Below are 15172 nucleotides of genomic sequence, written 5' to 3' on the forward strand. Positions count from 1 at the left end.
AGACCATGGGATGGGCCTGAGCTCGGGTGGTCGGAATTATGGTGACGAGAGGGAGGGGTGGTAATATGGAAGGGTGCTGATGAGAAAGGCATAAAAAATAATAAATGGACTTATGCTGGCATTAAAAGTAATGCTTTCTAGTTGTAAGTGTAATCTGACCTTGATAATTGAATAACTCCCAAGTTTACGGAATCACTGACTTAACTGAGCCTGCACCCTCTTCCCTAGCACTTTAGTAAGCAGACAAAGGAATGATGTATACTATGAACTTTCTGTCATTTTGGAGGATACGAATGAAATAAGTTGCACATTCACCATAGAAATGCGCTGTCCATGGGTATCCCTCTGTGGCCATGTCAGTGCTCCTAACTTTATGTCAAAGGGAAGCTCGTTAACATGAGTCCTTATATCCGTACGGTAAGGACTACAGTCCCTTCACTGGATGTCAAGTATTTCAAGATGTGGAGCTTTGCAAATGCTGTGTAAAACCACATTTGCACCCTTAGAGTGATGTAGAGGAAAAAATGGCAATTTTATCTGTAGAAATTTGAAGTAATAAGGGCGGCGGTGGGGCTGCGTCCCCAACACCCCAGCCGCCTGCCCGGCTAGCTTATGCCCCGAAATAATTACACGGACACTGTATTCTTTTAAACACTGCTTGGCCCATTCTCTTCTAGGCTAATTCTCACATATTAATTTAGCCCATTTCTAATCATCTGTATGTAGCACCCCAAGGTGCGCTTACCGGGGAGATTCTAGCCTATGTCCATCCTGGGTCGGAGCTTCATTCCGGGAGCGGGGCATGGCGTCTCTCTCAGGCGTCTGCTCCTGAGAGCAGAGCTGTGGCGACTCTGAGCTCACTTCCTCTTCCTCCCAGCATTTTGTTCTGTTTACTCCTCCCACCTATCCTCTAACCAATAAAATGGGCCAGGGCAGTGCCTTTATTAGCCAATGACCTTCCTCCATCAGAAATTAATTGTTTTATTTGTACTTCATTAACCTTTAAAGGGACTGTAACTATAGATTTCTGCAGAAACTCTTCTTTAATTGATGCTAAAAATACAACTTGCTTTATGTTTTTTCTTTAATTCTTATCCCTTTGACTTTTGCAAACTCAACACCCTATATTGCCTATAGTGTATAATATAATAATATAGTATATTATATTATAAAGGCTTATAATAATATAAACTCTTGCAGTGTTAGACTTTCCAAGGTTTTTGATCTTTGAAGATTTCCCTTCTGTTTTCAGAAATTTTCAAAGCTGACTTCATAGATACTTTATTAAGAGAGCCAGAATAAAGTTGTAGCCATATGTAAAATTAAAAGATTTTTATACTTCGGATTTTTTTCCCTTTGTGGTCAGGAATTTACTACTATGTAAACCAGGCTGTTCCTTAACTGACAGAGATCCACCTGCCTCTGCCTCTGAAGTGGTAGTATTAAAAGCCTGCATCACCACAGTTTTATCCTAGCATTTGATATTGGCTTAGTTGAGCTTGTGTTCATCCACCTTAGGAATTTGTTATACAGAGAATTAAAGTATACTCAGCCTGCAATTCTTATGGTCTTGAAACATTTCATATTTTTAATTGAAAAATGAAAACTTGATACATACTAAGGATATAGTCGTGTTATGTATACAAAGCTTCATGAAAACAAAAGCACATTGCAAACTGACCTTCAAACCCAGAGCTAGATCCTGCCCAGCCTGTCCACTCAGTAACTACAAGCAGCTCCCACCGTGATGCTGGCCCAGCTGCTGATTTTGGGCTTTACAGTAATGTGAAGATGATACACATTTAGTGAAAACCATACCTTACCTTTTTATTTTTCCTAGTTTAGTGATACTTGAAAAATCCGTTTACAATGCTGGGCCACAGCTTTGAACTCAAACCGAGTCAGTCAAGCTGTCTCCAGAGTAAACATCTGTTAGACTCAATGTCCTGGGCTGCTAAACTGTGCTTCTTTCTGGATTAGGTGTATTGTACAACATTCTGACTCACAATGTCAGCTTATATTGTGCACATAACACCATCGTAAGTCCAGGGAAATGGTGCCTCATTTTCATGTGCTCCTTTTCTTCGGACTAATTGTTTTGCCGTGTATATGTATATGGATGCCTAAATGTATAGTTTGCTTTTATACATTTCTGAATTTAAAAAATACTCATTTTGAGAGATAATTTTGTCACGCAATATTGTAAGATTTATCCATGCGATTTCATATTCTAATTTTTCCACTTCTTTATAAATTTTACTTTGAGGAGATGACTCAATCAATCATTTACTTTATGATGAGCATTGGGTTGTTCCTAACATGTTGCATTGCTGGCTTATGTGGTTATGAGCATTGTTGAGTTTCAGGAAGTGCAGGGTTTAACTACAAGGTGTACTGAAGCGCAGAAAGAGCTGCTTGTAGCAGAAACAGTTGACCAGTTTTCTGGGAATCAGAACTGTGTTTGGAGTACTTACAGGTATTTGGCCATTTATCCTTGTCATTGCTCTGGCAGACTTTATTATTTTATTGTAAATGGTCTTAGATCATGATGCTCTTTAGCATCTGCCACACTACACGTTGGGGATATTTCCCAGTCTTGTCAGTTCTATGTATTTCTTTAATTATGAAAGTCTTGTTCAGATTTTGCTATTATTTTTCTTTGGTTATCATGTGCATTCTTTTTGATTTGTGAACCTCTTTCCTGGGTACTGTTTACCTGCCTCCATGTTGTAAACTTAAGTTACCTCAGTTTGTAGTTTGTAATATTGTTTTTTTTTGAGGTGTACCTAAAAATGTAATGAGTTGTGTATGTGTGAGGTGCATCATTTAATATCTGGCTATTTGTATACATTACTAGCATAGCTAGACAGAAAGAATATCCACTCAGATTGAAGGGTTCCCCTCCCTTTCTATTGCTGAGTGATATTCTAGTGTGTGGTTGACCATACTTTGTTTATTGATTATCTATTTATAAGCATTTAGTTAACTTCTATGTACCAATTTCAAACTGACATGGATATGTATTTCCTTTTATTTTAGATAATCACCCAAAACATGATTGACTAGATGGATCAGTAACCATATATGTAGCTCTGTAGCTTCCAGACTCTTTTTCAGAGTCTTACAATTTTTCCACTGTTACTGCTAATGTATAGAAGTTCCAGTTCCTGCCCCCTCCCTGACCAACTTTCCTGTCAGTGTGTGGGACAGTCAGCCCTGACTGTCACCATTCTACTGAATATGTGGTATTATCTCATTGTGATTTTGATTTTCGTTCCTCCAAAGGTTTTGAATAGTCTTTTCTTTTGTGAAGTGTATGTTCTCATTTTCACCAAGTTTTCCATTGGATTTTTTTTTGTAGTTTGAGACTTTTTTTTAATATTCTAGTGCAACTATTTAAACAAAGTAAAACAATTCTATGATGATGGCTTGTCTATCTCAAGTATCTGAACATTTTACTCTATTGTGTTATTTGAAAACTCTGATTTTACCTTTCTTTAATTGTTTTAAGTTTTTCTCTGTCTTTGGCACTATGAAATTCTATTTTGATTATACATCCTACTAACCACAACATTTTCCTCAACTTTCTTACTAAAAAATTGGAGTAACTCAAGGTTACAAGACTATTAAAATGAGCACCTGTGTGCTTTGTTTACCAATTTCATTGTTAGTATGCCTTTGTCCTTGTTGCATGCCACGCCAGTCCACCCATGGTGTCATCTATCAGTACATCTTTAAGTAATTACATATTTAATTCTTGAGAGCTACTTTGGTTCTGCCCCATCCTGCCTGACCCTTATTATTTTCTCATCTTTCTGCTTCAGCAATTACACAATTAAAAGCATTGTATATAGATCTTCTATATTCTGTGTCAGATAAGTGATGGAACAACCATAACAACCAGACACTTAAGTCTATTTTTTCTAGTTATTGTTCTTTCCTCTGAGTCTCTTTCATATTACCCCCTCCCCCATTTTGTCACAGTTTTTTTTGTGTGTGTAAAAGATGATGCTTTGAGACCTCCCTTATATGCTTCGATACTAGCAATACTTTAAAGTGTGTGTTCTAGTTAGTGCATAGCTGATTCAAAGTCATTCAGTCTTCTTCAGTGTCAAAGACGTTGTCCTCAAAAACACCCTTTCCTTAACGTTAGAAAATGTAACCTGATGGAATATTCATTCGACTCCCATTCATCCTAAATCTGACAATGAATTTATAAAAAACATTTCGGGGTCATTTCAAGGTGTGACAGTGGTTGTGCAATGCTCGTAGAGAAGCTGGGAGCAAGTCTACTTTGGAGTAGTTTTTTTTTTTTTTTTTTTTAAATTTATTTATTTATTAAGGATTTCTGCCTCGTCCCCACAACCGCTTCCCATTTCCCTCCCCCTCCCCCGATCAAGTCCCCCTCCCTCATCTGCTCGAAGAGCAATCAGGGTTCCCTGACCTGTGGGAAGCCCAAGGACTGCCCACCTCTATCCAGGTCTCCTAAGGTGAGCATCTAAACTGCCTAGGCTCCCACAAAGCCAGTACGTGCAGTAGGATCAAAAACCCACTGCAATTGTTCTTGAATTCTCAGTATTCCTCATTGTCCGCTATGTTCAGCTAGTCCGGATTTATCCCATGCTTTTTCAGACCTAGGCCAGCTGGCCTTGGTGAGATCCCAATAGAACATCCCCATTGTCTTAGTGTGTGGGTGCACCCCTCGTGGTCCTGAGTTCCTTGCTCGTGCTCCGTCTCCTTCTGTTCCTGATTTGGACCTTGAGATTTCTGTCCGGTGCTCCCGTGTGGGTCTCTGTCTCTGTCTCCTTTCATCGCCTGATGAAGGTTAATATTCCTGAGGATGCCTATGTGTTTGTCTTTGGAGTAGTTTTATACTTAGAAAAAGTTACAAAGACAGGCCAGAGACTTACCATAGATCCACTTTCTGTTTCCCCAATCGCCAACACCTTCCAACAGTGTTGTCATGAGTTAGTTGTCTTATTTTTCTAAAATTTTTGCAGGTTGTAGCTCAGGCTCTCTGTGTTACAGGAGTTTAATGGGCATAGCACGCTGCGTGTTTTCATCACGTCTCTCTCTCCTCATGCTCTTCTAGGCCACGACAGTTTCTCTGAGCTTTTGACTCATGCTTTAGGTTTTATCTTCCCTACTATCAATTACTACAAATAGAATAAATACTGCTGCTTTTGGTTTACCTAGTTTGTCCTTCCCAAAGTTCACCTTTTTATATTTCCTCAATTTTGCTTTGTTTTTCTCCCAGATGTGAGATGCATAAAATATTGTATGTTTTCCTTTCATACTAGATTCTTTCGCTTGTCAATATGCTTGTATGAAATTCATCCATGTTTTCATAACTCATTATCTCTATGTTCCAATGATATCCTTATTTATGGGTGTCTTATTCTTTTGCTGTTCAACTATTGAACATCTTGTTTGCTTCCTGTGTCCACAAATATGAAGTTGCTGTACTTATTCTGATGCTGTTAAAAAGTCAGTTCCCAGGTTTTCTGTTCTGATTGCTTTAGTTTAGAATACCATTATTCATTTATTTTAACTATCTACATTTTCATATGTATGCTACACGTACATACGCATGCAAGCTATTTATGAGGTGCTATATGACATTTTGATTCTTTCCTGACATTTTCTTTACAGATATTCAAGAATTTTATGAGGTGACATTATTAAATTCTCATAAAAGCTGTGAACAGAAGATAAAAGAAGCCAACCAAGTTGCACAGAAATGGGAGAAGACTCTCGTTCATGATCCATGCCGTGATGGTCTGCAAACATCTGCAGAGGTATGCTGCGGAAACCCCTCTGAGGCTGGAGAGATGGAGACTCATGTTTGTAAAGGCTCAGGGCCGTCATTACAGGAGTGCAGTCATTGTTCCTGTCGAATGGCAGCGGTAATATGCTTGCAGTCTTAATCCAGTGAGATCTGGATTTTTCTAAGAGACAATTTAGACTATGAGAAAGGCATGGCTGGCATAGTTGTAGATATGGTTTTTCATATCTGTTAGGACTGTTTGCTTAATTTGAAGTGGCACAGGTTTGAACATTCACATGACCAACCAAGAAAATAATCCTCCTCCAGAGACACTCTTGGTTTCAAGATGTGGTAGGAATTGGAGCTGACTAATGGGAAAATAGGGTGTGCTAAGTCTGTGATTTTCACAGCAGAGAAACATATCCCAGAGTATGGATGATATGAGTCTTTAGCATGTAGAAGCAAAATACTAGAAGTACTAGTTCTATTTCTTTCTGTCTTTAAATTATTTAAATTAAGTTTTTAATAACTATTTTTTATGTAGGTAAGTCTAGCACACATATATTAGTGGCAATGCATATGCATTTAAAATATAATTCACACACTCAAAACAATGTTAAAAGTTAGGATTCAGTGAACAACAGTTTGGAGACCATAGAGTTTATAGTTACCAAAGGGAAACACAAATCAATGTTGTGTTTTGTGTTTATAGCTGAAGACAACTATGGAGCCACAAGGAGAGCAATGATGCTTTCATATATCTGAGGAGCTAGTAGAATCTGAAGGCTATTGTAAGGGGGAAAGTTGTTCTTCCGGGGTGTGGCTTCTGGTATGTTGCTCATGCTCCATTGGATAGCATCATACACATGCATATAGGTTCCACACTCATCGGAGGCAGTGGTTTATTAAACAAAACAAAAAGGAAAACATGATGTGTTGTGGGTTGTGATCCAGAATGTGTTTGACGGAAGAGTAAGATGTACATACAATCGAAATCCATCACATACGTTGATGAAATTCTTAAAAGTAAACACAATGCACACACATACAGTCACTGTTTTGAAGGGATGAGGGATTAAAACTCGCACTCCATTTCTCAACTCTGGTGCTTTATAGCTTATAGCATATCTTGGACGCTGTAAGAATTCTGTTGCCAATCAATGGCATGGACCTTGGTTACTGAACTTTTTATTTGTTAAATTAAAGTTTCTTGTATACTTTCTGTATTACTTAGAATTGATTTGGAAATGGGGTACGATGGAGTCTGATGATCGCCTTAGTTACTCTGAGAAAAAAATAACAAGGACAATAATTTCCAAATCAGTAGATGCCCAGCACTTGAATCACAAAAATGGATGGCACTCTACTTTCAAAAGTTAGAAATAATGATTTTTGACTTTTACAACCTTTTTCTATACAGACATATTTATTTCATAAAATTCATATGCGAATCTTTATTTATATAATGAATATAAACAATATAACATATATGGTATAGAGAAGTAGATTACATTTCTTTTATATTTTTATTCATTTTCTTTTAAGATTAGGTTCCATTATGTTAGAAAAGTGGAAATAAACAAGAATAGGGTAAAATATAATGAGGAAGATTGGAGGCTGAGCAAAAGGACATATGGGACATAAAAGAGAATAAGAGGCTAGTGACAGTCAACAAGGAAGTCTATGTAGTGGCAGAAGGGTGACTGGGGGCATTGAGCATGGAAGAGAACCTTTGAAATACACTGTGCTCAGTTGGAAAGACAGATTTATGTTTCATAGGGACAATAGCTTATAGGGCATTTTCAGTATTTTTCTTAAGATTTACGTATTTATCTCGTGTGCATTGGTGTTTTTGCCTTCATGAATGTCTGTGTGAGGGTGTTTGATCCTCTGGAATTGGAGTTACAGACAGTTGTGAGCTGCCATGCAGGTGCTGGGAACTGAACCCTGGTCCTTTGGAAGAACAGCTGATGCTCTTAACCTCTGAAGCAGCTCTCCAACCCCATTGCAGGGCAATTTTATGTCCTGTATTTTAAAACTGTTTCTAAAACTTAAGTAGTTTATGAGTCAGTATTTAGGTCATCTCAAAATTTCTTTCATGAGTACCATTGTGGTTGAGATTCCCATGTAACTATATAGCTACATGAAACTTCTAACTTACATTAGGTAGATCTTATGAGAGATATTACTGAATCTAAGAATACTGATATTTTTAGAGTCTTAGATTGGCAAAGTGTTTGCAGGTAGGTCTTACCATCAAACCTACCTTTGAATCTTTCTTTTCTATTTATCTGCCTGTGTTCAGACTAGCTTATCATAAATTATTTAAAATAATTTATAAAATTGATAGAGGCCATTGTTGCTTAATGCCTTTATAGGGCAATTATTTGTTCACTATTGGGACTCGACTATTAACTATCTCTCTTGTGATTCAGTAAACTATTTACTGTTAGGTGGTGTTATAATCTATATTATTTCATTATAGTGACTTTAATAAAGCAAGCGTCCTATCAGAATTATTGCATCTATAACTTTGCTGATCAAGATTTCCCTTTTGGTGTTATTTAGCATTCAATATATATACATACACATATATAATTGCTATATATATATATGTATTAATTTTATGTGCTAGAATCTATACCCTTTACATTTTCTCAAGACAGGGTTGTGTAGTTCGATTTGGCATCACCCTGACTTTATTGTTGACAATGACCAGCTTCTGACCTCAGCTTCCATGGACCTGGGACTGAACATGCATGTCTCCTTATGTGGTTTCTGTAGTGCTGGAACCAAACCCATGGTTGGCGCATGCTAGGCAAACATGCTCCTAGCTGTGGTACCTAACAGTTTCTACTCTATTTTGCTTTTTATTCTTCTCCTTTTATTTTTTCTTTGCTTTATTGTTGTTTAGCTCTCAAATTAGTTAAGCTCTCTCCTATACTTTGCCAGCCCTTTATAGACTTGGAATTTGGCCTTTGTAAAATTTCAGACACTTATGTTTATTCAATTTCTAGATGCACAGTATCATATACATATGTAATTTTGCATAATTTCATGTGTATGTTTGTCCTAATTCAATTCTTTGAAATTTTCAATTTTTCATTTCTCTCTCTCTTTTGGCCTATACTACATTAGCTTATTGACATATAAGATAACTCTGGTTAATAACTTAGTACACTTTTGCCTATACTCATATGATACGCATTTATATAAAACTATAAACATATGTATAGATTCTAAATGTAAAGCCCCACTAGGCATATATGTACACACGTAAGAAGTTTTGAGATGTGGCTATTTTTTGAAATGTTCCTAGTTTTTTCTCAAGTAGTCTGGTAGTTTTAGTTCTTCTGATGACTGTGTAATTTCATAGCGTAGGTGTATAATAACATGCTCAGCCGTTCCCGGCAGTGTGGATTTTCCGTTCCCAGGGTCCTTCCTGCATGAGCAATGCTGCCATCATCTTTATACGTGCATCGGCGTTGGCTGTGGCTTTTGTTCTATAGAATAAACTCTCAGGGGTGGATTTCTTGGCTTGGATATATGCATGATTTCAGTTTGAATAAGGCTTTTGAGAACAATGTCACTTGTCACAACCCTGCCACAGTGCATAGAGACATGGCTCTCACCTCAGAGTGCTCCGGCACCTCTGAATTTCTGCCAGTTTCGTAGGTGTCGTGATAACCAGCTTCACTTCATTTCTGGACTGCAGACTCTTGGTGAACTGGAGCCCCGTTTCAGAAGTCTGTTGACTGAGAATGTGCCTGTCTGCCAACTTCCTCATAGTCCACACCTTCTTCTCTAGCTGGACTCCTTTGTTTGCCATTTAACATGGCCATTTTGTATATTTAAATTATCCATTTTGTAGACAGACTTTCTTAAGGAAAATGATTTCCATGAATTTATACGCATGTAGTATTTTTGATTTATTTTATTAATATCTTTTCTTCAGATTTATTGCTTAGGAAAAACACTCTTTAAAACATTAGGGTAGGGCAGGACAATGTATTAGTAAGTAGAAAACTTTGTTCATATCTGTGCTTAGTGGGGTATAAAAGCTATAAAGTTGGGAGGGGAGTGTGCTCAGGGAAATATGGGCATAGTTGCAGTATGGAAATGGTAGTATATATGTTCATATTTCACAGCATACTTGTATGAAATTCTCAAGAATAAAAGTTAAATATTAAAAAGCAAGCAAACAAGCAAGCAAACAAGCAAGAAAACACCTTGCTTGCAAACCCGATGACCTGAATCCCATATCCAATAAGTACATTGAGTTGCCTCCTGCCTGCAATACTCACGCTCCTACTGCCTAATGGGAGACAGAATTGCCTGACAATTTCGTTATGCAGCACAGTGTCAAAAACAATAGGAGAGACCCTTCCTCAAATTGAAGAGAGCAAAGCATAAGTGATGTCTGAAAAGTTATCCTCTGACCTTTATGTGTGTGCCCTCGTGCACTCTACCCCCTCACCATACACACCAAATAACTAAGTAAATAGCTTTCCAAAATTTAGCCTAATTCTAGTCATCCACTAAAAGATTATCTGGCTCCATATGCATTAGAGCTTTTAATGATCTGTAAATAGATGTTACCATTACAAAGATAAATAACCGAGACTTATTTGCACTCATTTATTATTCCATGTCAAAATTAGCATACATACATGCACACATTTCTGAACAGGTCTTTTTTCAGATGCAATTTCAGAGTTTATTTTAACTCTATTTTGTGTTCCTCACCACTTGGCCTGTGTTGGTTTAAATATAGACCAGCCGTATCTTTTTATTTTTATAATATATTTTTATATTTTGAAATGATAATTACATGATTTCTCCCTCCTATTCCATTCCCCAAGCACCTTTTGATCTCTCCCTCAAATTCATGTATGTCTGTATATTCTAAGTTCATAAATGCAGCCTGCTCAATCCCTATAATGATACTTGTGGTTGATGACTTCATGGCTTCTGACTTGGTACGGGATAACCGGTTGGAGGCTCTTCCCTGCAGAAGCCCATGTCTTCCACTCTGAGCATTCCTCAGTTGCACATATTCTTTGTCTAGAGCCGAGAGTCTGGGGATGTGGCCCTTCTATGTTAGCCTGTCCATGGTGTCACTGTTATTCAAGTCTTGTTTAGGCAGGCAGGTCGAAGGGATTTCTTGGGTGTAGCCTCCTTGACGATACAGCCTTACTGAAAACTTCCTGTTTCTTCTGTTCCTACCGTTTTCCACCCCCTCTTTCAAAATGATTCCTGAGCCTTGGGTGCAGGAATTGTGCCGTGGACATATCACTTGGGACAGTGCCCCCTAGGGTCTTTTGTTTTCTACATTTTGGTTGGCTGTGGTTTGGTGTTATGGTTTCCATCTATTGCAAAGAGACGTTTCTTTGAGGAGGGGTGGGTATAAGGATAATACTTAGAATGTAGGTATGCAGACTTAGGAAAGTGTCAGCTGTGGGCTCTCCTCCAGGATGCATGACTTCACTAGGCTCTGGGTTTCAGTGGAGTTTCCATCACCAGACATTCTTTCTCCCTTGTTCAGTGGGCTTTAGATCCAATCACTGAGCTGTCGATGCACACCAAGATAAGTGTATGACTCTTTCACCCTCAATGCTGCTGTGCCGTGCTCTGACTGTCTCTGTCTTCAACATCAGAGCATGAATATCACCTTCAGTAAGTTTGCTTTTTCAGAGAGTCAGGCTGTTTAAGATGTCGAGTCTTCCCAACCTGTACCCATGAAGGTAGAGATGGGCACAAAGAGTGAAGTGTCCATCATTTGGGATTTCAGTGTATCTTTCTTTCCATTTTCTTATCAGGGCTTCTGTAAGATGTAGGCTACTAGAGAAGACCTTGACATGACTCAGTTATCAAATCTCCCAATGAAAGTAATGGATTCTTAGACCTGGATGGAGGGGGGAGGACCTTGGACTTTCCACAGGGCAGGGAACCCTGACTGCTCTTTGGACTGGAGGGGGAGGGGGAATAGAGGGAGGCGGAGGGAAATGGGAGGAGGTGAAAATTTGCAATAATAATAATAATGGATTCTGCCATCTAAAACAATGACAAATGACATTCTTATATGATTGTTAAATTGTCTCTGAAAACAAGATGTGAAAACATCGATGGCAATATCAACTGAAAATTGCTGCCTAAAAGGTTAGATGATGGTTCTTAGTACATTTATGCATAAAATGATTTTTTTCTTAAGATGTCCATTAACACACAGCAACCTTAATTAATGCAGAGAAACTGCAAAGGGATTCCACTTTGATGACTTCAGTCTACCCAGGGGAAGCAAAGCTAAAAACTAGTCTCTGAAATAGTAAGACTTTATTATATGAATTTAGCATTTAACTTAATATTATGAACTTTCTCAGTATATTCAAGTCAATATCTTAAGTATTCTGACAATGTGAAGACAAAATGTAGTACCATAAGAATGAAAATTCCAAGGCAAACTAGCACTGGATTAAGTATTTTAAAGATATGTAGGCATCAGATTATTTGGCTGCCAGATATTATTATTGTTTAACTGCCGAGATGTTATCTGCCCTCTTGGGTAAGGGCAGCCACAAGAAAAGAAACTAATATATATTCAGTGACTATCTTAGTGTCTATCAAAGAGTAATATTTTTACTTTTTTTTTTGCTTTTTGAGTGTGTACACATGAACAAGTGTATATAGAGGTTAGAGGAGAACTTGCAGGAGTTAAAATTCCTATAGCCATGTGTAAAATCCTTTGATATCATTTTTCTATCATTATTCTGATCTTAGTGTCTTAAATCTTCCTTGGAGCCAAAAAAAAATAATGTTATTATTCAGTTCTGCGTTTTCTCAAAGTTTCCGTTTCTCAATTGTTTGCTTGCAATCACATCCCCATTTTCCTCCATGACTCTCTCTTGCCAATGCACAAACATTCTTCGGTAAATGCTCTGTGACAACCAAGACATTCTGCAGTGATGTATATCTCTGTGCCAAGACCTGTGCTTGATGATACACAATAAGATACTGACTGTTGGTAATCCATGTGACTTTGAGAGGGGTAAGGAGAAGGCTATAGGAAGCATTATGCTGACACCTAGTAATCACTACGAGATAAACTTCTGAAATTGTTTTCGTTTCATTTTTATTTTACTGTATGGTGTTTTTGCCTGCATGTGTCTGTGTACTGTGTATACACCATGTTTGGAGAGGTGAAATGAGGGTATTGTGTGGTAGGAGCTGTGGGCTGCATTCCGCCACGCAGCTCCTGCCACTGGCTCACTTTACCTGAAATAACAACACACAAATTGTATTCATTTAAACACTGATTGGCCCATTATATCTAGCCTCTTCTCGGCTAACTCTCGCATCTGGACTAGCCCATTTCCAATAATATGTGTAACACCGAGGTGCGCTTACCGGGAAGATTCTAGCCTACGTCCATCTTGGGTCGGAGGTTCATCACGTGTGCCTGGGAGAGGGGAGCATGGCCTCTGCTCCAGAGAGCAGAGCTGTCGAGTCTGAGCTCACTTCCTCTTCCCCCCAGCATTCTGTTCTGTTTACTCCACCCACCTATGTTCTAACCAATAAAATGGGCCAAGGCAGTTTCTTTATTAGCCAATGACCTTCCTCCATCAGTATTGGATTCCTCTTGACCTGCATTGCAACTGGGCTGATTGTGAGCTGCCGTGTGGGTTTTGGGAATTGAACCCAAGTCCTCTGGAAGAGAAGAATACTCTTACCCAGTCTCTAGCCTAATAGTTTTACTCTTTGAGAGTTTCATATAATGTATTTTAAACATATTCACACTTCCCCCAAATCATCTCTCTACTCCTCTATCCCTTCTTACTCACTACTCAACCTTGAGTTTTCTCTTCTTCTTCTTCTTCTTCTTCTTCTTCTTCTTCTTCTTCTTCTCCTTCTCCTTTCTTCTCCTCCTCCTCCTCCTTCTTCTTCCTCTTCTTCTTTCTCTTCCTCATCCTCTTCCTCTTCTTCTTCTTCTTCTTCTTCTTCTTCTTCTTCTTCTTCTTCTTCTTCTCCTTCTCCTCCTTCTCCTCCTCCTTCTCCTCCTTTTCCTCCTCCCCTCCTCCTCCTCCTCCTTCTTCTTCTTCTTCTTCTTCTTCTTCTTCTTCTTCTTCTTCTTCTTCTTCTTCTTTTTCTTCCTTCCTTTCTCACCTCTGGAGAACTAACCATATTTTTAGAATGTGTGTAGAGTCCTAGTGATTTCTGATATCATGACTCCACCATTAAGTATTCTATTTATATGTCTACTGTTTGTGCTGTTCTGTATTTTTATGTTTTATGATAGACACAGTTGATAGGAGACACTAATTAAATAGTTATTTTTCCATTGACCTCAAGAAGCTTTTTTTCCTGATTGAGAGTCTAGACTTTTAAAAATGGATCTGAGGAAATAGTCATTAATGTTAAATCACCTTGAATAATTTAGTCAATCATTCTAGACCTCAGATTTCTCAACTATGTGACAGGAATAATCATACCTACCTTAAATAAATTTTACACCATTATGTGAGATCATCTGTTTGGTGTGAATAACCAGAATTTACCACATGGTAATACTCAGCATTTATTTTTTTTCAGTTACTACTTTGAAATATGAATAGATTGTGTAGAAATGAAGAAAAATGCATTTAGGTAGAGAGAAAGTCATTGTTGAGTTCAGGGAAAGGATGAAGCATGGTGTGTGATTGGGGAATAACAACTATTTTTGTTTGACTAGAGAGCAAATGTTGATATGGGGAAAGAATAGAAGGGTAAAGATGCGGTTGTTCTGTCGTACTCAAGGACATATGGGTAGCATTTTAATATATTTACATGTTTTCTAATTCTTTTTTTTTTGAGATCAGTTATCTTAGTTTAGGTTATTATTGATATAGGAATGACCAAAACAACTTGGTGAGGAAAGGGTTTATTTGGATTACACTTCTATATCTCTGTTCATCATTGCTAGAAGTCAGGATAGGAAACTGGAGGCAGGATCAGAGGCAGACGCCATTGAAGAGTGCTGCTTACTGGCTTACTCCACATGGCTTACTTAGCCTGCTTTCTTATAGAACCTAGGACTATTGGCCCAAAGGTGGCCCTACCTACAACAGGCTGGGCCCCTCCCACATCAATCACTAATTAGGAAAATGCTCTACAGGTTTGCCTATACCTTGATCTTATGAAAGCATTTTCTCAGTTGAGGCTTTCTCTTTTCAGATGTCTTCATCCTGTTTTAGATTGGCATAAAATTAGCCAGCTCACTGGCTATCAGTGTAAACCCCAGGCTGACCTTGAATATGCCCCATTGCCCAGGATGAAATAGAATTTATGATCCTTCTGCTCGCTTCTCCAGATGGCTGGGATCACAGGCCTGCATCTAATTTATTTTAGAACAATTTTAACATAATTTATATG

The 15172-nt window shown here is 38.2% G+C and overlaps 1 protein-coding gene across 6 annotated transcripts in view; it reads left to right on the plus strand.

The window, feature by feature from the left end:
• Nucleotides 1–15172, plus strand: part of Dlg2 (discs large MAGUK scaffold protein 2) — a 1645338-nt gene that overhangs the window by 178251 nt on the left and 1451915 nt on the right. For all 6 annotated transcript variants that reach the window (XM_041643707.1, XM_041642302.1, XM_041642110.1 and 3 more), the window contains exon 3: nucleotides 5653–5798. In XM_041643707.1, the coding sequence (XP_041499641.1) occupies nucleotides 5653–5798 (146 nt within the window). The remainder of the gene's footprint in view (nucleotides 1–5652; nucleotides 5799–15172) is intronic.

This window comes from Microtus oregoni, unplaced genomic scaffold, assembly GCF_018167655.1.
Source record: "Microtus oregoni isolate MIOR12 unplaced genomic scaffold, Mior012 000000F_ref0000247, whole genome shotgun sequence".
Taxonomy (NCBI): domain Eukaryota; kingdom Metazoa; phylum Chordata; class Mammalia; order Rodentia; family Cricetidae; genus Microtus; species Microtus oregoni.